Source organism: Lissotriton vulgaris, chromosome 6 (genome assembly GCF_964263255.1).
Source record: "Lissotriton vulgaris chromosome 6, aLisVul1.2, whole genome shotgun sequence".
Classification (NCBI taxonomy): Eukaryota; Metazoa; Chordata; class Amphibia; order Caudata; family Salamandridae; genus Lissotriton; species Lissotriton vulgaris.
The window spans coordinates 162,931,617-162,956,118 of record NC_141694.1 but is presented as its reverse complement, the minus strand read 5'-3'; the positions used below and the strand labels follow the sequence as shown (position 1 = coordinate 162,956,118).

At 44.6% G+C, this 24,502-nt stretch overlaps 1 protein-coding gene across 1 annotated transcript in view; it reads right to left on the bottom strand.

Moving 5' to 3' along the window:
- PKHD1 (PKHD1 ciliary IPT domain containing fibrocystin/polyductin) overlaps positions 1 to 24,502 on the bottom strand; it is a 2,083,594-nt gene that overhangs the window by 114,003 nt on the left and 1,945,089 nt on the right. The window contains exon 53 of the mRNA XM_086926200.1: positions 2,326 to 2,439. Coding sequence (XP_086782326.1) covers positions 2,326 to 2,439 — 114 coding nt within the window. The remainder of the gene's footprint in view (positions 1 to 2,325; positions 2,440 to 24,502) is intronic.

The following is a 24,502-nucleotide window of genomic DNA, read 5'->3' as shown; positions in this document are numbered from 1 at the left end:
AGTCATTAAACCAGGTCTCTATCAGGAAGGCGACGTCCAGGGATGTTGTGTCAAGCAGGTCCCAGAGCTCGACAGCATGCTTGCGTGCGGAGCGGGTGTTCAGTAGTATGCATTGGAGGTGGTTGGGGTCTTTCTTGGCGGGTGGTTCATCGACTCCAAGGCTGGTGTAGCTGCAGTTCCGGCAGGGGGAGAGGCTGTGTATGTGGTTTAGAGCGGCCTTGAAGCAGATTTGGCTCTGTCCGGAGTTGAGAGCATGCAGAGTGCTCGATTCGTAGTGGTGGCAGTAATCGTGGTGGGTGCGGGGGCCAGGGGTTCTGGCGCTGGGCGGGTGCAGACGAGCTTGCCTTAGGCGTCTCTGCGTCGCGGCCGCGCAGCGGTTGGCATATATGGGGAGGTGGGAGGGAGGAGCAGCTGGAAGGCGGGGGCAGCGAATGGGCAGTGGGCAGTTAGGGGGGCGTGGCAGCAGGGGACACAGCGGTGAGGGCAGTGAGGGACAACAAAGGTATCAGAAGGAAAAAGGGGCACTGAAACGAGGGAAAAACGAGTGGCACAGAGGGCAGAAGGGCACAAAAAACGAGTGGAACAGAGCGCAGAAGGGCACAAAAAATGAGTGGAACAGAAGGCACTAGGACACAAAAAATTAGGGAAAAACGAGTGGCACTGGGAGTAGAAGGGCACAAAAAAACGAGTGGAACAGAGGGCAGAAGGGCACAAAAACAAGTGGAACAGAAGGCAGAAGGGCAAAAAAAACGAGGGAAAACGAGTGGCACAGAGGGCAGAAGGGCACAAAAAACGAGTGGAACAGAGGGCAGAAGGGTATAAAATCCGATGGGACAGAAGGCAAAAGGGGCACAAAAATAAGGGAAAAATGAGTGGCACTAAGGGCAGAAGCGCACAAAAAAACGAGTGGAACAGTGGGCAGAAGGGCACAAAAAACGAGTGGAACAGAAGGCAGAAGGGCACAAAAAACGAGGAAAAAACGAGTGGTACAGAGGGCAGAAGGGCACAAAAATACGAGTGGAACAGCGTGAAGAAGGGCACAAAAAACGAGTGGAACAGAAGGCAAAAGAGGCAAAGAGACAAGGGAAAAAAGCGAGTGGCACAGAAAGCAGACAGGCACAAAAAACGAGTGGAACAGAAGGCAAAAGGGGCACAAAAACGAGGGAAAAACGAGTGGCACAGAAAGAAAAAAAAAACAGAAATACCGGAAAAACGAATGGCACAGAGACAAAATACACTGTACAGAAATACAGGGGCAGCTGAGAACAGAAGGCTGCTTATAGATGACTAACTGGAGATGTAAGGCCACTGGACTGCCAATGTAGGTTGGCACTATATTGGCCTTGGATGTATTTTTAAATTGTCGGCAATCGGAGGTGTAATGAAGATATTGAGGTAAGATGATTAGTTGTATTCTATTAAGTTAACCATTCACCAGTAAGTACAGTATGCATGTCGCACTGTTTTCAAAAGTCACCACCTGCCAAAGGTGACGGATTTCCTGTCCACATGTTCTATTTGCTATAATAGAATTGTAATACGGTGTACGGGATATCCTTCACGTTTGTGACAGAGTAAACCTGTCCACCTATGTCGTAATCAGACCCATTATGCTTTTTCATTATTTGTATGGCACTTATTGTTGCCAATGGTGAAGCTGAGGAAGCATGGAAGTCATAATATAATGATTCTAGTACTAAGAACACATGCGCTCATTCAGAGATGGAACTGGGGATATGTATGATCTCTGGAGGTAGCCAAATATATATGCTTTCAGTTTGTGATACCAATTAGAACAAGTTCAATTTCAATGAAACGTTTGCATCACAGCACACTCAAATGAAAAGTGAGAAAAACAATCACTATCAGTGATTCAAATCACACGATACTTGTGGATTAGAAAAAGTGAGGCTACAGCAGCCTTTCGTAAAACAAGGATAATATATCAACAAGGCAACTTATTAAAAATTGCCCTAAACATTTTATCTTCTAGCTAAACATACCTAAACTATAAGACAATGTGTACAATTATTTCGAAGCAAAGTAGATTTGTGCAGAAATCAACGACATTGTTGATGAGCATTAAAATTCAAGATTTATGTAGTAACTCCATGATAAGGGTGTTTAACATCCTTTACAGGTTTGGCAGTCCTAAAATCAAATTATTGCTTCAAATCACAGTACACATTTCAGTAGACGAGCCGCTGCTAAGCTGAGAGTAAATACCTTAATTTGTCCACTTGCTGTCAGTTCCTTCACTTGCCCAGCATGCCCTCCCAGTGGAAGAAGCATGCCACAGAAGGATCGACACCATACTATTATTACCTATTGTTCCAGGGTCAACGTTGATTCCATCCAGGCGATGACAAGAGATGCCCTCAGATGCTCGAAGAAAGATGCTCACTTTGTGTTCTCTTTCTAGAGGATGTTCACTAGTACCTGAGTAATAAGAAAAAAATTCCAACAATTTTAAAGTTTCGTGTTGGGTGTCTTGGAATAAGGCTTACATTAATAAAATGCCAAAATGTCCGTTTTTGAGGTGCCGAGCTACTCTTGCAGATGTAGAGACCTATGTAGAAGGTACTCATGTCTAATAAAGGCCTTTCATTGCCATAGAAAGGATTGTACCCAACCCTGCTGCAGCACACACTTGCAACCAGCAACCCAATGTCCATTCAAAACAGTGGACAGGCATATTAATAGTGGTTAATTGAGGGGGTTGTGCAACCATTGAGTGTGCGCAGAAAGGGCTTGGAGATCCCTTTAATCCACTGAGTCTATAGCAATGTCTTGCAAAGTTCCAGTGAGACACATTGGCAGTGAAATCTCACATGACAATAGGGGTGAGAGGGCACTGGAAGACTGCTTCAACAGTGTGTAGACTGAGACTGTGTGATACCAAAGCACATGCTTGTTCTGTCACGTTGGATTGCACATAAAAGAAGAGATATGAAAAGTGAGTGAACGTCAATTGTGTGGCATGTATTTGAGTACATTGAATTTGTTGTGGGTTGCTTTTGTTTTTTAATTGATATCCCCATCAAATATAAGGAAGTGGTGAAAGGTCAAGGCACTAGAAACCTGCACCAGTGAGTCTAGTACACCGCAATTAAAACAAAGGCATGGTGTAGTGAGACAGGAACGTGAGCTTCCTACTTCCCCACTAATTATGAAAACACAAAACACAAGGAAAAAAATTGGCTCTGCACTCAAATATCATCATACGTTGTTATTCATCGGAATTTTGTATCCAAAAGTTATAATAGTACATAGAAGTCAACAATTGAATATAAATAACATTCAAGTGTACATCATGCCATAATTTTGACTTCAATCAGTATTCTCATGAAGTGCGACTACTCACCCGTGAGGTTCTCAAGGCGCTGGGGACTTGTTCTACCTAAATAATTTCTGGGGCTATTACAATGTTCATGCCTGTCTAGATATTTACATCTCTCAAAACTTCTGACAAGATCTAGAGTTTCCTATTGTAATGCAAATATTTCTCCCCTAATGGCTTAAAGAAGGTTCTGGAGGAAAGGCCATTTTCTCATTTCTCTTTTGCCAGCCACCTGATCACTCCCTTGAAATGAAAGAAACCAACACCAGGGGAAAGGATGTAGCCATGCGGCCACAGCGGTCGGCCTCCAACTTGGGGAACAGGGTTTGAGTCTCGACAACGAAGTTCAACATCCTGTGATTCTGGGTAAATCACTTTATCTCCCTGTGCCTACCAAAACAATGAATGTGTCCTTATGTAACGAAACTGCTGCTCATGTAAAGTGCTCTGATACCCTGTTTGGGTCTAGTTTGCGCTATATAAAACTCTATTTAAAAAAAAACATTGTTTTGAGCATTTAGAGCCGAGTTTCATCCTGGTAACTAACACGAAAGCTTGATTGACTCGTTCATATTATCCTGATTTATGTTGATTCTGATGAATTTAAGATCATTACTCCTCTACTAATACTTTTTGTTACAAACCACTCTAATCTCACATGGAACACAAGGTCTGACCTTGTCTCTCCTATCTGTTAGCATACAAGCTGAGCTATTGCCACTTCTGTTTTTGCATTGAGTGTCAGTGTGCAGAACTATCAAGGTTTATAGTGTCCTCATATCCATCCACGCTATTATTGAGAAAATATACCTTAATTTGAATAAAGAAAAAAGAAAACATGGGCAGCTTTGAAACGCATCATTTATCAGTGAGAACTGACCCACTACATAATACTATACAGTCAATTTTCAACCAAAGTCACAGATTTTGCATGTCTTTTCAATACAAATATAGAAGGGCAGAATTAAAATAATCATATTAAACGCTTTCAGACATTACAACCTTTTCTGTACCTATCCAATACAAAATAGGTAAAAACAGTGGAAATTATATATTCATAGAGGGAGCTTAAAAATGCTTTAAAATGTGTTATGCATGCCTCAAAAACACTTGTACTTGAGAAAATTCCTCTGGTTACTTGATGCCTGTTCAATATAAAGTGATGGCAAACTGGATAATAAGCCAACAACCTTATAGGAGCCTCAATGAATTCACCCTCTACTAAGAGTGGAAGCAGGTTAGATGATTTTACAGCTTCACATTACATATACTTATTTCCAAGTAAAGCCATTGATTGTATGTTTTGGAGTTTGGTTATGAAGCACAAGCAGAAATGCAAAGCGGGCCAAAAGAACATGGCACCCTCCCACCCACGCAATCCTGTAAATATTCTCATCTTCAACAAGCTTTCATAAAACATCTAGGTTCCCCACCTGATCTATTATCCGCTTCTCCTATTTTATCTTATCTGAATTTATGGGGCACTTTTAAGGGAGTCACCTCTGGTCTTTATAAGACTTTCCTACACCCTTTATTCTCACAACCCCTTTCAAAAACCCTTCAATTAAAATGGCAAACACGCCTCTCTGTAACATGCTCAGATACTCAATGGGATCTCATTTTGGAAGGTTTGCATAAGGGTGTTCGAGAAGCTCGTTTTAAATTTTGTATTTTTAAAATTCTACATGAATGGCACTGGTCCCCGGTCAAATTACATCATGCCAAGCTACTTTCCCATTCCTTGTGTTGGAGATGCTCTGCTTCCGGTTGTGATATAACGCACATCATATGTGAGTGCCCTTGTACCAGATCATTTTGGATCTTTGTTTGAAATACCTTCGCTCATTCTATGCCACTATCCCTACCCTTTACCTCTGCGAATATAATTTTACATGACTTTCGTGGCCTTTCAAAGTTTACTAAACCACAGACCCGTCTCCTCCATACTGCTTTAGCCACGGCGAAAATTTGTATACTGCGTCATTGGAAGTCTTCATTGCCTCCTTTTCAGGAGGAGTGGTTGGTGGCAATGATACAAACAGCTTCTTATGAACGTATAATTTATAATCTACAGGACCAAGCTTCCTTCTTTCTTCAAGTTTGGTCCCCATTCCTAGAGACCACAGTGGATAATGATCCTGTCTCTACTTCTTCTTCTTCTACGGCTCCTCCTCCTTCTTAATTTCTCTTCCACAAATCTTTTTTCCGTTTCTTACCATTCTTCTTACTCCCATTTTTCTCTTCATAACCAGTTTGTTACTCTGGGTTCCACCTTTTTTTTTTTTTCTCCTTCCCCTTTCTTCCCTTTCTCTCTTTTCTTCTCTTTTTCACTTCCATTTTCTGCCTTATGAATTCCAGAGGATGTATTGTTTTATGCCTTCTTTATTATACTTAATTAATGTATGGTTTCCTCATTTATATTATGTTTCATTTTTTCCTCTGCATTTGTATCTATCTTTGCATTTTATTTATAATTTTCTTAATAACAAATTTCAACACAAAAGAACATGGCACCTGCTTGTCATTTCCCTCAGATAATTGCCTATCAAGCCCTTAGCCCTCAGAAATAAGAGAATGATAGGCCTGGAGAATAAAGGACTAGTTGCAATCTCCTCAATTGACAGTAACAAACTATTGCACCAACGTCCAGATGCAAGAAACATTGGTCACAATTTGAGACCAGAATGGTTTGCAAAAAACGAATCATAGAGGGTCGCAATTCCACTTACCCCATGAATATTAATGAGGTAGGTTGCACATTTCAAACCATTATGATTTGCTTCAGTCACAGGGATGGTGGCCTACTGGGGTCATCAGACCACCAGATCTGTTATTGTTTTTCATCAAAGAAAGTGTTTTTGTTAAATGCAGCTCTTTTAACACCCTATCTGCTCCCTTTCATACCCTTGCATCTACCTCCCAACCCATGCCACCACACACTAACACCCCTTCCCCACTCGAACAAACAAATTGTCACCAGCCTGAAGGAGCTAAGCTGTGGCAGATTCAAGTGAGTTGGGAAAGGTGTGCAGATGTTTGTGTCACAGGCTTGTCACTCAGGGCTCGAGTCGGGGTACCACGCGATTGGACGGCGTCCCCCCCCACTTATTTTAAGGGATCTTACCGGGTGGACGCCGTCCCCCCTGTGCAAAAGCTGTGCTGAGCTGGCGCTAGCGCTGTCTACGGCTCCGGGTCATGTGCTGAGCCGACAGTTCCCAAAGACAGTATAATTAAGGTCCCAGGCAGGGCGCCTACACTCCAGCAAGTGAGCCATTACCGACACTGGCACCCCCCGGCAAGCCCATTCAGTGATACGTCATGGCTGGAGTCAGGTTACAAAAGCACAAACAGCCTCTACAAAAGCTCCTCGAGTGCGATTCCGAGCCTCGCCCCCCTCTCTCGCACTCCTCCTCTTCGGGGTAATCTGTCTGGTTAGCTAGCTCAGTGGGTAAAAGCAACTGCATTAGACATCAGTGTATGCCTTGCAAGGCTCATGTTTTTTTTCTCACTTTTCCGCCATCTAGTTTTACCCGAGTGCACTGGGCAAAAGCTGGGCTGTTGCAAACTTTGTCTACTAAGTAAGACTATTCTCGATTACGGACATTCTTAGTAGGTCATTGCGTCACTTTCAGAAGAGCTCTGTAGAATGATATATGAAAGGTTTCTGCAATATTAGGTACTTGTTGCCGTTTTGTAAATTATTATTATATATTTTTAACCCCTTAAGTGCTGCCTCGGTGCGTTGGCCGACTGCAGCTCTACCTCCCCAGTGCTGCGCACGACCATTGGACGTCCATTCAGCACTAGTTCCAATGGACAGCGCAGCACTGGGGAGGCATGTTTACTAGCAGCTATGAGGTTAAACTGAATTTTGAACTGGTTGGGGTTTGCACAGGAGGAATGCGACACGCCAGCGAGGCCGCAAGCCCCCTTCACATAAAAGATAGCCCCCTCCAGGCATGAGCGTGCCCCCACTTCTAGTTTTTTTTTACCTTCCGTGACGTCACTTCCGGTCGTGCCGTCACTTCACGTATTTGTGCGTCCCCACACTTCTAGGTTTTTTACCTTCTGTGACGTCACTTCCTGTCGTGACGTCACTTCCGTCTGTGAGCGTCTCCCCACTTCTTTATTTAGGACTTGTGCCCTGTTGTCACTGCTTTGATGTAGTCAGTGAGAGACAGGCCTTTGAATAAGGGGCCCCGGCCCGGGTGCCTCACTTTATTCACCACCAGAAATGATGGTGGCAGATTACTTTCTTTCAGGGTGCTATCGAATCGGGGCTGTCACAGTAGGCCACTTGTGACTCCCAGTGAAACTTTTTACAGCAAGATAACTTTCTGTTTAAAACACCGTCCTGTTTCCTTTAAAGGAAACAGACTGCATTTAAAAAAAAAAATGGTTTCACAGACATGGTAGCTGATGGCCTTTGTAGGCCACCATCCATTGATTATGGCCAATTGCAGAGCGCCGCAAATTGTGAACTGCCTAATGAACATAAACATGAATTACATGCCCTAAGGTTTGGTATTAAGTGAACCCACCTATTTTGTACATAGATTGGTTGCAAAATACGAATCTGTTTGCAAAAAATTAGTACGCTATTTGTCGCCACTTTTTGATAGTTGATAAGGCCCCTGATCTCTTAATGTACTGGTACGAACTCTCCTAGAAAATAATGTTCTTTTTAACTAGATTGCCTTCGCCCCACAGGTGTAGCACGGCTTTCTACTGACGCCATTTTATTGGCTGAAATAGAGCCCTTAACATCTAACTTTTGTATTCCACCTTTAAGCATCATTTATGAGTCGCTTTTAATTATTTATTTCTCTTCGCCAGCTATTGTTCGAGGACATCTCTAAGAGCTACCCAATTTGGCGGGAAAAGAGACTTTTCAGATGTCTGCCGTACGCACGGAAGCCGCTCTCTTCCAGCTCCGTTTTCCTGGGGTGCCGAAGCCGTGAACTAATGACCACCCCAGGCTTCATGTTTAGAATAAAAGGCGAGAGTGACAGCCCCAACTCAGCAGTTATGCAAAACAACCTATGGAAAGTTTAAGACCAAGAAAGTCTCGGCTGCAATTACAGAGTCTGTGCCTCGCTCCATTGTACTTTTTTTTTATGACAGAGCAGCCCAAATAACCTGCCAAAAAAAGAACAGAGGAGCGCGTTTTAGTTCACAGACATCTCATGCGCACATGGCATGCAACCGACAGGCAATCGTTTGTGAGGCGCACGTCAGATACTTTGACGGACTGCAATTTCCAGAATAACATAACGTGAATACACTGCATTTTTCACTGAAAGTCCACAGCGTTTTAATTCATATCAAACTCCTGTCTCGGGCTCGGGAAAGAAAAGCAAGCATTCCGGCCTGTCCTTCACAGGGGTTTTAGGATCGGCGTGTGGGGTTTTTAGAAATGCGATGGTTGTCAGTAAGGATTATGGGAGAGTGGAATGTTTTGCCACCCTGGTCGCCAGTCGAAACGTCTACCCAGCCGATAAATTGTGGAACCATAATATTGTTAACTATGCTATTTATGGGTTTGATTATTTCGAATTTTGCCTGGACAGGAATTAGCATTCAATCACCTAAAAAGGGACGTGTCAACATTGAATAAGGCCCAAGTGACTTATATTCAGTTCACAATATTTAGAGCTGATAAAATTCACAGTACCACGGAGGAAACAAAAATCCACGCTGCTGCTTCCCTTCAGTTTAATATCTTTGGATTGGAACTCTAGTCTTTCTCCACTACCACTACTAGCGCCTTCTAGCAGTACTCTAGCTTTGAAGCACAGTCCTCTAACCAGTTCTTAGCATTCATGATCCTGGCAGAAGGAATGCATATACCGTCCCCTTGGTCATTAGCCCAGCCTTCGAGAAGTTGACTTTCCACTGTCCTTGATCTCATCATGTAGGACTTGGCGAAGGACTTTACTATAGCCTTATAGCCCGCCGTAGAGGGCTACACCGGCTATTAAAGGCCCTCTCCAGCGTTAAAGGCCCGAGCCGAAGGCGAGGGCATTTTACAAGGGAGAGGGACTTTAATAGCCGGTATAGCCCAGCTACGAAGGGCTATAAGGCGATTAGAACATTCTGTCACTAGAGGGCAGAATGTTCTAATAAAAAAGAACAAAGCCTTATGGGAGCATGAGGGGATTGGAATCCCCTCAGGGTCTTTGAAGCCTTTGTTCACAGCCAGAGCTGTGAACAAAGAAACATTGGAATGTTGGAGCTCCGGGATTCTACCAGCCATTATAAGACTGGAGCACTCCATTGTTTTCAATGGAGCTCCCAACATTCCAATGTTCTAATTCCTCATAACCCCCAACACTCACTTTGTATCTTGATATCAAAGCACATCTCAATCAGGCACGTATTATGTCCGAGGATGTAACAACTTCTAAGTTCCAACCTTAGGAAAGGTATAAGGGTTTATTCTGTAACTCTGCAGAGGATTGTGTAGGGATCCCTATGTTGAAAAGACATGTCTGGGAAAGTCGTTTTTTGCTTACCTCGATATGCCACCTGTTTTAAGTTCATGCATGGATGGATGGATGTTGCTCTCTGTACACGAGTATCCAGGGATAGCACCGAGCTACCTGTCTGATTGTCCCTCTTCCACAGCTCTTTAGCAAGGAAAAAGCTGCAAATCTTATTATTTCGTCCTCAAAGCACATAGGCAAATGAATTGTATTTGAACATGAAACACTCTCAGTCTTTGCCGCGACAAAAGGCCTGCATCAGATGCAACAACCACACTGGGGAAAGGACGAGTTTCAATGGGTTCAGAAATGTTGTCTTTCTTGCTCATTCATGGCCAATCATGAAGAGATCTTCCTGCTGATATCTGATCATCTGCTGCACATAGAAATGATGACAATGAGAGGAAAAGCGCAAACCAGTGGAAATTCCAGCCCGAAATCAGTATTTTCCAAATATGCGATGCGGGAAAAATTCAATGAGAAGAAAAGATGACATTTTCATCCTATTCTGGTGCCAACAAAATTCACCATTTGTGTGCCTGCTGGAAAACATCTCCTTCAGGACACCCTCTCCAAAATGAAACTCAGAATGAGCGGACGTCAAATGTGCATCAGGTGTCTTCTCTTGCTTTGTCTGTTGCTGGCAGGTGGGTTTATGATACCAAGCTATCTCTGTTGAGAGTCCACAGCTCAATCTCACAATAACAATCTTGAAGTCTACACTTCTCATCCTGTTGTTGGAGCGCATTTACATTTTGTTATCTATCATGACTTGGGCACAACATATTACCACCAATGGTTGGAAAGTCATCAGCACCGGGAATAGAGCACCAGTTTCAGTACGTGCAGTGTTTTGTTGCACTCAAGATGGAATTCTATCAGAATGATTACCTGATCTCAACAGGAGACTAACAATCAGGATACAGCACCATATGATTGTACTGTTCTACTTTTCAGATGCTGTCATAAGCCCAAAGCAATATCAGTTGACCTGGATCCTAGGCAAGAATCCCGCATGATGTCTTACCAGAGAGATTAGAAAAATAAAAAATAATGCAGAACACTATGAGACCTAGCAATGTCAGAAATCATATGCGTCTCAACATTGAGGTGCATGAAAACCATTACTGCAATGCTGTGGCACATGTTCACAATTTTTGGTGCACAGACAGCTTTTCTGAAGATGCGTTTCCAGCTGCACCATTAAATAGTAGTTTCTGAGTGAGACCCTTAAACGTTTCTCACATGATCTGGAGATGTTTAAACAATTAAGGAACCCGTCTGGGTAAGTTCGCCACAGCTATGTCCATAACCCTAGTAAATACCTGTGGATCTAATGGCAGATGGCAGCATTGCAAACATAAATTGTATCTGCCCAAACACAAACGTCATTAGACATATCCAAATGGGCCTATGACAAGATGCATTTCGAAGGTGTGAAATACTATCCCCAAAGTAAGATATGTGCTAATGTGGATTCTTGAACGTCAGCTTACTGGAGATGCTTTTTTTCTAAATGTGCAGGTATTAGGAGAAACACTAACGCATTGGGGCACCATCTTAGAACATTCCAGATTTTCCCTCAACCAGGAACCTATACCATGAACTGTAAGGGCGGCCACCAAATTTGCTAGGTTATGAAATAAATACTCATGGAGCTACATTTTCAGAAATCCTACAGCAACCTAACCAGCACTCTCAGGGCTTGATTAGAAGCTTGGTGGACATGTTAATCCATCACAAACGTGACGGCTAACTCGTCTGCCATATTACGAGTTCCATTATGTTCCATTGGATATAATGGAACCCGTAATACAGCGAACAGGATATCCGTCACATTTGTGATGGAGTAACCCGTCCGCCAAACTGGAAATCAGGCCCTTAGAGTGGTCATGACTGACAATGAGAAGGCATGAATAGCACAGCTTTCCCTTGCTGGTAAAGATGAAAATGATTCAAACCAAAGGAAGGTGCACTTCGTAGAAGTCAGGAATAATGACAAGTAAGTACTTTATGGAATCTTCTTTTTATTGAATTCTTGAATAAAACAACACCGGCACACAGACAACGCGTTTCATTCCCCAGTGCCACGGGAACTTTGTCAGGGATTTTATAGTCTATAGGTTCAGTAAAGATGAATATGATGCTGTGCTCGCCATGTGTTTGACCTGTGACTTAGACTTAGCGTTTGCATTGGTATGCAACAAATGTTTAAAATCAAATCTGCTGATGAACAATGAATATAAACATAGAGAAAGTGAAATTGTTTTGTGGTAAGTTTGCTTCTGAAATCATGTCTTAGACACCTTTATTTTATTTATCTTCAGACAGCTGCTCCTTTCATGTGTCCATCAGGGATGTTAAATGTCAAAAGGGACGAATGACATGCAAAGCTTGAATTTATCTGCATAACTAAATATGGGCCCATTAGCTGTGGCCGTGCATTGGAGATCTATTTTCCCGAACTCTTTGGAACTTAAACAATGTGCTTGAGTGAAGGTATTAAACATTAATGTCGCGCTCAGTAGAAACGTCTCTCACTTTTCCAATAACCAGGTAACCTACAGTTTGGCTGTCCACGCCTGGACCCCGATCAGCACCGAAGACACCATCCGCACGATGAACTCCATCCACTCCGGATCACCGACCGACCCCTGCCCTCACCACGTCTTCAACAAAGCCGACGCTGTCATCGCACCCCACCTGCGAGACATCATCAACACATCCCTCGACACCACCATCTTCCCCGAGAGCTGGAAACACGCCGAACTCAGCGCCCTACTCAAGAAACCAACAGCGGACCCCACCGACCTCAAGAATTACCGCCCCATCTCGCTCCTCCCGTTTCCAGCCAAAGTCATCGAGAAGACCGTCAACAAGCAGATGGCCGCTTTCCTCGAGACGAACGGATCCCTCGACCCCTCACAGTCCGGCTTCCGAGCCAACCACAGCACCGAGACCGCCCTCATCGCCGCCACCGACGACATCCGAGCCCTGATGGACAATGGAGAAACAGCGGCCCTCATCCTCCTAGACCTCTCCGCGGCATTCGACACGGTCTGCCACCGCACCCTAGTACGGCGCCTCAGCAACGTCGGAATCCAGGACAAGGCGCTGGAGTGGATCACCTCCTTCCTCGACGGGAGAACACAGAGAGTCCGCCTACCACCGTACAAATCAGAGGCCACCGAAGTCATCTGCGGCGTCCCCCAAGGATCATCTCTGAGCCCCACCCTCTTCAACGTCTACATGAGCCCCCTCGCGGCCATCGTACGCAAACACAACCTCAGCATAATCTCCTACGCCGACGACACCCAGCTGATCCTCTCCCTGACCAACGACCCCGCCGCCGCCAGAGCCAACCTGCACGAAGGGATGAAAGAGGTAGCCGAGTGGATGACGACCAGCCGCCTGAAACTGAACTCGGACAAGACGGAGGTCCTCATCCTGGGCTCCTCTCCCTCCGCCTGGGACGACTCCTGGTGGCCTCCCGCCCTGGGCACCGCACCCAAACCGACAGACCATGCACGCAACCTGGGCTTCATCCTGGACTCCTCCCTCTCCATGACCAGGCAAGTCAACAACGTCTCCTCGGCATGCTTCAACATCCTACGCATGCTACGGAAGATCTTCTGGTGGATCCCCACCGAGACCAGGAAGACCGTCACCCAGGCCCTCGTCACCAGCCGACTGGACTACGGCAACGCCCTCTACGCCGGGACCACCGCCAAGCTCCAGAAGAGACTCCAGCGGATCCAGAACGCCTCAGCCAGACTCATCCTCGACATCCCACGAACCAGCCACATCTCCGGACATCTGCGAGACCTTCACTGGCTCCCCGTCAACAAAAGAATCACCTTCCGCCTCCTCACCCACGCACACAAAGCCCTACACGACCAAGGCCCGAGCTACCTCAACAGCCGAGTCAACTTCTACGCTCCCAAACGCCACCTCCGATCAGCCAACCACGCCCTCGCCGCCGTCCCCCGCATCCAAAGAGCGACTACAGGAGGAAGGTCCTTCTCCCACCTGGCCGCCAAGACCTGGAACTCCCTCCCGACCGACCTGCGCCTGACCCAAGACCACCTCTCCTTCAGGAAGAAGCTGAAGACCTGGCTGTTCGAGCAGTAGCGGCTCCCCCCCCCCCAGCGCCTTGAGACCCCACGGGTATGTAGCGCGCTTTATAAGTGATTGATTGATTGATTGATTGAGTAAGAAAAAACTATTTTAAATCATTTCTCCCTAAACTAGGGCTACATAATTAGGTGTGCTTAGGATGGTTTGATAGTGTGGTCAACAAAATATTTTTGCAATGGGCTTCTGCAGCACATTAAAAAAGAAACGTTTTTACAGTGCCAATCTCCACAAAGCCAAATGTGCATTTATGAAGCGGACCGTTAAATGAGTGGTCATGTATAGGTGCTCTAATATTGGTCTATGGTATTCAACACGTGCAACAGGAAACACAAAATAAACTCAAAGTTATCCACACCACCATAAATAAACAGTGAGGAAAATACATTCTGGACCTGAAACACTGAAGACCTTCATTTGAGATTGATTGTCTAAAACACTTACGTTAAAGTTAATACTGCACTATTATTGGATATATATGGCAATTTCACCAGGCATATGTATAGCACTTTAAATATGTATGCATTTGATTTTAAAACAGAAAATATTGCTGACAGTCAAAATCAAAAGTGTAATTGAGAGGAGAACAGGGTTGCCAGAGGAACTTTCTGTGTAAGATCTTAAGATATAAGTATAGACTAAAGCCTAGGTAAAAGCTAGAGAAAAACATTTTCAATTCTTTCAGTTAATTATCGCAAATTGAGCTTTTCATCATTACAATGAGTACTATTGAGAGGGATGAAATTAACATCTGCTGTTGAAATGAAGTGACCAAAGCACTTGTGCTTCCTATGTGGCTATATACAGAATAAATAGTATTCACTATACATGTCAATATGAAAGAAAGATAAATAGGCTGTGGACATCTGTAGAATTATTTTAAATGACAATATAGTGTTGAATCTCCAAAAATATAATTTAGCAGCCCGGAAGGCCTGTTTAGACTAATCTACCTGTAGCAGGGATTCTGCTCACAAACCGAACAATGCTTGGGACCATAGAGCACCAGCATGTAGGGACTAGGTCACCACACCACATCAGTATCCATGAGCCTGAGTCCAACTAGCTATACTGCCTCACCTGCCCTCCTAAGCGATTGAATTGGCACCCCAGAACACAACACTCTCGACCCTCGCAGGGATTTTGGGAACAGGACACACCTTTTCTCTCTCTCACTCCTACTGGACTGGTTCACAATAAGATCACCAAGAGACACAAAATAAGTTTAGAATATTTATTTAAATAATTGTGCTAAAAAATGCAGTATTCATGCCACAATCACAAAACAAATGCATACGAAAGATACTGTTAGCATGGTCAATAAACCATATACGATAAAAAGCCCTGGCATATTATAAGACAGAGTAGCCTAAACCCCCATCCCCTTCTACTGAAACTAAATGATTGTATATCAAAGATCTCTGAGAATAGTGGTGGACCCTGTACCTTAGCATACACACATGGATACTCTACATCTCAAGCAAGGGACATAGTAATCGTTTCTCAAAACCCTCGCTTTGTGTCTGTGCATAAACTCTTGTGCTCAGTTATATGATAAGACGTGTGCTCACAAACAGCAACTGTGTTCTTGTGTTATATTTAGGTGCTAGTGCCTGACTAGGGAATATAACAAGGGTGTAGACCTGGCATCTTTGGTGTGGTTTCCCCCGTCTTTTGCCTCTACCTCCTGTATTTTTTACGCTGTGTTGGATTTCGTTTTGCTGCTTTAGATACTTTGGGCACTTTGACACTGCTGATCAGTGTCAAAGTGCAAGTGCTCCCTGTGTAAATTGTGATTGTAATTGGTTATCCATGATTTGCATATTTGTATCACCAAGAAGTCCCTAGTAAAGTGCACTGAGTGTGCCAGGGCTGGTGATACAAATGCTACTAGTGGGCCTGCAGCACTGTTTGTGCCACTCACATGAGTATCCCTAAAATGGTGTCTCAGGCCTGCCACCGCAGTGCCTGTGTGCAGTCTGTGAACTGCCATGTCCACCACCTTTGTGTCCCCACTCACCAGGCCTAACCCTTCCCTTTCTGTACACATTGGTCATCCCTATGGAAGGCCCAAGGTACCCCTCTGGGAAGGGTGCAGTGTATGTTTAAAGGTAGAGCATGTACTAGTGCAGGTGACATGCTCTGGTAGTGGATTACAACCATTTTCGTTTTTCACTGTTGTAAGGCAATCTTGCCCATAGGCTATCATGGGGAATTCTGGCTACAGTGGCTACCAGCATATCTTCCCATAGGAACAAGGTAGGACATAAAAGTCTGGTATCCCTGAACTCAGAATTTAATAACACATCTTTTTGGAAAGGTTGCTTTAAAATCCTGTGTTTGAGAACAGTACTTTTAGAAAGTGGCTGTTCTCTTGTCTGACCTTTCTGTGTGCCTTGGCCTGTTTGCGAATTGACTGTCTGGTTTGAAAGTGACAAGGGCTGGGAAGCCCCCAGGAAGCTGGCTGAGTCAGCCCTAGGCTGAATGACTGCATCTGCATCGTGAGGGGTGGGAGGGGATAGCACCTGGGCCTGAATAGGGCTGTCCCTGCCTTCTACAATGCTGGCTCCACCTCCTGCTGGGGGGCTGACGACCCTGCCCCTCTCTCTGAAAGGAAAGGAGAAGCCAGGAAAACAAAGTGCTCAAGGAATACCCAGAACTGGTTCAGACCGGGCTCGGAGCCCTCCTGCACAAAGGGAACAAAGACTTTTAGGGGTATAAGTACACGACCCCTGACTACAGAAAATTAGATCATCCTGGAATCAAGAAGGAACCTCTACCAAGGAGAAAGCTGGAAGACTGAAGAAGGAAGACTGTCCTGCTGTTGCTTTGCTGGACTGACCTGCAGTTGCTTTGCTGCCAAGGAGAGGGGAAGGACTTTGCTTTGTGCTGTGTCCCATTTGCTTGAAGGAATATCCAATGGTCTGAAGAAGAGATGGCTCCATGTTAAGTAGTCCCAGGAACAAAAGGACTTCACCCCCAGATTCCATGAACTCTACTGAGAGAGTTCTGTCCTTCCTAGAGTGCTTGGGCCAGTTGTGGTGCCTCTGGAAGTTGTACCTGTGTTGGGAAGCTGTAAACCAAGATTTTAAGAACTCTCTGCAAAGTTTAACGCATCGCTCGCTTGTGGAGCGCATCCCCGTCAGTGCAATGAATTTCCCGCCACCCCGAATTTCGAGATCGTCGCAGCGCCTGTTGCCACTGCCAGAGTCGTCGCATCCTTGGCTTGCGGGACGACCCAGACCGCTGCGGGAAGATTACTATTGCTGTGAGTATCGTCGCAAAGCCTGTCGTCACTGGGTGAGATCGTCGTACCGCTTGCTTGCGGACCACATCATGTCGCTGCAAGAGTCGCCACAGAGCCATCGTATTGAGGGGCCACGAGAGGAGAAGATCGATGCTGAGCCGCGCATCGTTGCTGCACCAGAGATCGTCGCCACCCCGGAGATCGTCGCATCATACCTTTTGCGAGCCGCTTCCACCGAAACCTGTGCACCAGAATCCAGGCAAGGTATCGCATCCCTCCCCATACAGACCGGAGTCACGGCAACATGTCCGCTGCATCCAGCTGGGTTGTCGCATCGCCTCCCCAGGGTCTCAGGAGTGACGCATCGCTTGCTTTTCAACGCTACAGCTTTCACTTGGAACTTTTGTCGCATCTTAAGGTACTGTTGGCTATTACGTGACGCAACTGTGGATTATTGTAAAGCAACCATAAGAACACTTTTGAAACCATATTCTTGAACTGTGTATGTTGGATTTTTGTCGTTTTGATCTTGTATAGTTTAGATTAAATACCTTTATTTTTCTAAACTGTTGTGGAGTCAGTTTGTTGTGTTTTCACTGTGTTACTGTGAGTGTTGGTACAAATACTTTACACATTGCCTTTGATAAGCCTGACTGCTCGTGCCAAGCTACCAAGGGGGTGAGCAGGGGTTATATGAAGAGTGTTTCCTCCTTGCCCTGACTAGAAGCAAGGGTCCCTATTTGGACAGTGGTACCTATCTATGCCAACTAAGACCCCCAGATCTAACAAAGGGACACAGTTGTTTGACCTTGTCTGTGGTGGTCAAACTAAGTCCCAGGAAAAGAACTGAACACGAAAACATATGCAGGTTTTGTGTGAAAGTATAATGTGCACAAAAGCAAGTGTGTTTATGTAATAATGTGTGTAAAGAAAATGCAGCCTACAATGTGCACAATTAGACTAACATAGGGAAAACTACAATAGGCATGCTGGGAAAACAAAACATTATTTTGACCGTGAATATTGTGTTGACTCTCGAAAAACTGAAACTAGCAGCACAGAAGGCCTGCTCAGACTAATCTACCCACGTCACAATAAATATGTATGTGATCATGACATTCGTTGGAAAAAATAACCTGATATTGTGAATTTTATAATCATATACAATAGTGGGTTTCCTTAGGAATACATGCTTTAATAATGGAAGATTACATAATACCTATTTTACAATATTGCTATGGAAAACATTCAAACTGATCCACAAACCTTTTATTGGCACTGCAGAAGTACAGATGTGTACAACTGTTAGACCTGGCACCATTGCCGTGGGTCTCCCTTCCATTTTTCGCTTTTGTCTCCTCTGTGTTTGCTGGTGTTAGATGCTCTGAGCGCTCTGTCACTGCCATTCAGTGCCCCAGCGCGAATGCTCCCTATTAAAAATTGACTGTATGAATTGGTATAATTCTAAATGACTCAAGGAAAGTGCAATTTAGTATGCCTGAGCTCCAAATATTAAAGTGCATCTTTTAGTGACGATTATGTTTATATTCTGTGTTTAAAACTACCACTTTTGGGAAGTAGGTATATTCTTGCCTAAGCCTTCCCGTGTGCTCTGCTGTTATGTGTATTGGCTGTCTGGTTTTGGAGGGTCAGGAGGCCCACCTGGATTGAATAGAGAGATCTGCAGTTGGAGTATGGGGAGGGGTGACCCCTTTGATCTGAGCAGGGCTGTGCCTGGCAAGGTGAATGATGGCTCCACCTCCCACTGGGCGTCTGATGGCAGACCCCCTCTTCCTGAAAGGCTGGATGCCACCTCATAAATAAAGTGCTCCAGGATGACACCAAACTGGTTCTGGCTGGGTTCAGTGATTTGTGACTTGTTGAGAACAAAGACCTCTGGGGTATTAAGATCTGTGCTGAAACCCCTACATGGTGTTACTTCTGGCTGTCAAGACAAACATCTGTCCGTGTAACTAGAGGGAAAGGACTTTAAAACTTTTATCCATCTTGCTGAAGCAACTACCCAAGGGCCTGATTTGAGCTTGCCTCCTGTTGAAGTCTCAGGGACATTAGACTTCACTCATCAGCCGTCCGGATTCCTATTTGAGAGGGATTCTACTCGCAGTTGAGGCCTCTGTTGAGAATTCCAGAGCCTCTGGTTCTACTACGGGGAACGTGGGCTGAAAGTCATAGCATCACTGTTGTGGGCCGCCACAGCTGAGGATCTCTTGCCGCTGAGAGCCTGCATTAGCCTGTGTTACCAAAGACATTGCATCGCTAATGTTGTCCGCCGCAGCTGAAGAGCTGTTGCCGCAGAGATCCCGCATTTGCCTGTTTTACCAAAGTCATTGTTATCGCTATTGTGGGCCGCCGCAGCAGAGGAGCTGTTGCCGCTGAGAGCCCACATTTGCCTGTGTTACCAAAGTCATCGTTATTGCTATTGTGGGCCACCGCAGCTGAGGAGCTGTTGCCGCTGAGAGCCCGCATCTGCCTGTGATACCTAAGTCATCGTGATCGCTATTGTGGGCGGCTGCAGCGGAGGAGCTGTGCCGCTGATGCCCGCATTTGCTGTGCTACGAGAATCATCGCTATCGCTATTGTGGGCCGCTGCAGCTGAGGATCTGTGCCGCAAAGTGATCGCATTTGCTTTGCTACGAGAATCATCACTATCGCTATTGTGGGTCACTGCAGCTGAGGAGCTGGGCCGCTGAGTGCCCGCATTTGCCGTCCTATGTGGATCATCACAGTCGCTGTGGTGGGCTGCTGCAGCTGAGGAGCTGTGCTGCTGAGTGCCCGCACTAGTCCCCACTACGAGGATCTTGCTATCACCTGTGTGTGCCGCTGGGCGCCCGCCTTTCAACCCCGTCCCAGGATTATCGTGAGTGCACGCCGCTGGGAGCTGTGGCCACTGCGAGTCCGCCTGTCATCACCGCGGCTTCCTTGTGAGGCTGCGTGCCGTGCCTCATTAAATCTCAGGTACATTGTGCATCACCGGGTCGCGTGGACCCCGGCCGCAAACTAAGTTCATTTAACACGCTTTTTGAGTGTCTATTGCTTTTGAAGTGAATCTGTAATTATGTGCATTGTGGATTCTTGATTGCTTTTGAGCCTTGTGTTAAGCCTATATAAAGATACTTATTTTTCTATAGCTACTTGTGTGGTGTTCCTTTGTAGTGTCTTCACTGCGTTATTGTGTATGGCCATAAATGCTTCACACACTGCCTCTGAGATCGGCTTGTCTGCTCGTGCTAGGTTACCATGGGGTTGAGCAGGGGTTATCCAAGGGTGTAGCCCCTTTACTCTGACTTATGAAGAAGGATCCCTATTTGGACATTTGTGCCAGCCGCTGCCAACTAGAGATCCCCATTTCTAACAACAACAAACACAATTTGTGATTGTAGGCCCCATATTTAGTTGCCCAGAATCAGGATTTATTTAACAAAGGGCATAAACATCAACAAATGTATACAATTATTTTCATTTTCTCACCCTGGAAAAATATATGAATTTTTTATTGTGAAATGCATGCAAAGGATCACCGGGGTGGACGTTTTCTCCACAGAGAAAATATCCCTATGGAGAAAAAAGTTAATTTTGCAACTACACAATTTGCCGTGATTAAATAATGCCCATTTTTAATCTAAGAAGGAACTTTGATGTATTGTGCCTTCTTTAGGTCGAGTATTCAAGACCTCTTGCATATACTTTAGTATATACTTCTTTGTGGGCCTAGCTGCTTTTCATTTGTTTGTTTCAGTGTCCTTTAAAAATCCTCGCTTGCTAGTGGTCAATTCTTCTCTTTGCTGTCTTTTTATTCCTCCCACAGAGCAGGGACTAGGTACTGTATGTGCATTTTAATGGAGCATTCGTCCCTCTCACCTCCTCCAATGTGGCTGCATGCCCCTGCCACTCCCCCTTGTTCTTGGTGCTCCCTTCCCGTCCCTCACCCATCCTGCTACGTTACTTGCTTCATTTTACGGTCCATTGGTGCTAAAGTGCATCGAAGATATGCCTCCTTGTCCATCTCCTGTGTCTAGTTTCTGGCAACACTTTACTTTTCTTTTTTTTATTTTTTTTTTTATCCTCATTTTGCGAATGAATGTATAAGGATTGCAATAGAGAACTTTAGGACTTCCACTTTTATTCCTTCACTCTTTTCTTATATTTTCCGGCCACATAGAGTACCCCTTTGGTGGAACTGTCATGTTATAGTCCTCCTGTATCCTTTACCATATTCAATAATTCATGGCGGCAAGGAAGGAGAGCTAGCCTTTTTGGCTACTCGATGGGAAATTATTCTCATCTGAATTATTGTCACCGCTTTAATCATCGGACAAATTGTTTTAATCAGGTTTCTCTTATGTATTAATTAGTATAATAATTTTCCCAAATTTCCCAGAAGTTAAATTTTTTGGAGAGTTTCCCCTTTCTATCTAGTTTGTTAATGGTAATAATGGAATTAAGCCAATCTTCATGCAACGGAGGCGATGGCTTTACCCAGTTCAGACAAATCTCTCTTCTGGCAAGAAGTATCAAGACAAATAATAAATTTTCTTGTTTTCTGGTTAACCTCTCGTTACTTACATTTAGCTCAGTGCATATCCCAAAAATAATTAATGTTGTACTTACATTTAGGTTTGTTCCCAATGTCCGACATATCGTGTTACCTACTTCCTGCCAGAAGGGTTCCAGTCGTGGGCATCTGTGGAACATATGTATGTCGTCTGCCTTCTCTAATCCACACTTGGGGCAGGATTTTATGCTTGCTCCTTTGAATTTTGACAGTTTTTTTGGTGTCCAATATGCCCTATGCAGTGTGAATAAGTGATTTCGCTTTAGACGCGCTGGTTTAATGATATTCCAACATTTTTCACATGATTTCTTCCATAAGCTATCAAGTTCTGAGTCTGTGATGTTTTTACTCCAAGTCGATTCCGATAATGAGACGTCATCCTCTCCTGGCGTGATTATAGCCCAGTACCATATAGAGATTTCCTTTTTTATTGGGGAGGTTTTCATGATCTCTTTCTCTATTTCTATATTTCCCGTTTTTTTCTCCAACAGGGAGCTTGCCCAGCTTGTAAGTTGATAATATTTAAATTTTGAAAGGGTCCCGTTAGAAATTTCTGTAAGTTGTTCCCAAGGTGCTATTGAGTTCTCTGTCATCAGTTGTCCCCATTTGTTAATTCCTGCCGTTCTTAGAGGAGTTGCTAGGGCATCTTTTAGGCATTCAGGGGTGCCTGGTGAGTCCCATATAGGGGCTGCATAGCTATAGTAAGGAATGTTTAATGCGCTTCTTACTTGATACCAGAGTTTTGCCATATTTTTTAGTATCTTTAATTTTATTTTTTTAAAGAATTTGGGATGTCCAAATTTAAACAGGAAATGGTCAACTTTATTTGTTAGTATTTGGAGATATTGAGGGTAAAAAACATAGCAGTTCACCAGTGATCTTGCATTCTTGAATTGAAAAGCTCTATAGTATTCCATAATGTCTGGACTGGCTATTCCACCTTGTAGTTTTCTTCTTCTCATTTTGTTCCAGGCAATCCTTGAGCCTTTTGACGCCCATATGAAAGTCGTTATATCTCCTTGTATTTTTTTCAACTGGTATCTGGATACTTAATAAATGAAGGTATCTGGATACTTAATAAATGAATCAAAAACTGAATCAATGAGCTGGAATACACAACAGAATAACCCATACACAAAGGATAAATTAAAATACTTGGGTATAATCTTAGTAAAAGATCTCGAAAAAATCCCCCAAATAAATCTGAGTAGGATCTCATTAGAAATGAAAAAGCTTCTGAAGGTATGGGATAAGCTACCTTTAAACATGATAGGAAGATCTAATTTGGTGAAAATGTCGATCCTTCCTAAATTTACCTACCTTTTTAATGTCATACCATTGGCAACACTTTACGTCATTGTTGGGGGACTTCCCGGAAGCAGTGGGCTGGGCTGTCGATGGCTCCAACACCGAGATTCGAACAATGCAAGCGCTTGAGCCTAATTTGTGATCAAAGCACACCCGCTAAGCAGCGAGAATCCGTATTTATTAAATATTGTAAATTCTCTGTGCCCCCGCTGTGTGAATTGCTGATGCAACGTTTATTTTGGTGTTTTCTAACTAGTGTGGAGATCGAGTAAGCCGTGAACACCTCTGTGTTTGTGTGCTGCTCAGAACCTCCCAATCATTAGCGTGCTCATGTATGGCTAGTGAAGTGTATAGTACTCTCGCACTGCCAGCCTGGTCATGTGCCTAGAGCTCAGCTCCTCGCACCATGGGATCAGTGACTATTATGGATAATTCTGTGCAGTGTTTGGCTGCCTGTGGCTGCACTGATAATTTGGTTGGCTTTTGCTGGCGTCCTCCCTTTCATCAGAATTATGTTGTGTTGCCCTGGTTCATTTTGCTATAGGAACTTTGGAATTGTGCGGATTCATGGCTTTTTGCGAGATGTTCTGTCAGTTTATTACTCAACATAACACAGGTTATTGTTTAACAAATACCCTCAGACAAGGTGGTTGACTGCCAGCCCTGAAGTTGACACCGTGGCGCCGACCACAGCTCGAGTTTTGTGCTCCACTCGGCCTGTTTTTTTGCAGCTGAGTGGGATAAAGCATGGTTATGCTGTAGGCGGTTGACAGAGTTTGATCACAAGTGAAAGGAGTGCTTCAAGGTCTACATTCCGCTCCCCCACTTATATATCTCATTCTCACCCGTTGTTTTTGACTCAGCCCACCCCTCTTCCTTCACAGATGGGAATTCGTTCATGCTATTGTGTACCTCTCTCGCTTCTTCACTCTACAGTCACAGGAAGTCGGGGAAGGGAGGAAAGCCCCCATCAGCTGACCATGCACAGCACATGTGGGCAGTTCTGTCTCGGTACAAAAGAGCCCTCACAGGAGGGAAGTTGTCTCACGTCCTAGCCGGAATGAGGCCCAGGGTACATGGGGTCATTATTGTAGCCAGGCAGCGTCAGGCTAGGGACATGTGAGCACGAATAGGACAGCAATGGAAAAAACTTCCCGGGAGGAAGGTAGCGCCCTCACGAGGACTGGTCATGTGAGGCGAGACTGCTAGACCCACAAATGTGTGACCAGTAGGGATGGACGATACAGCTAAATTAGCAGGGCGAGCCAAGCTAAGGGCTTAGCACCGCTCTTAGAGCATGTGCCCGAGCTGAGCCCTGAAAATGTTTGCCATGTAAATCACACAACAAACGTAAAATATAATGAAATCTCTTCAGAATTGAACACAACATCATATTGATGTGCTTTTTTTAGTTT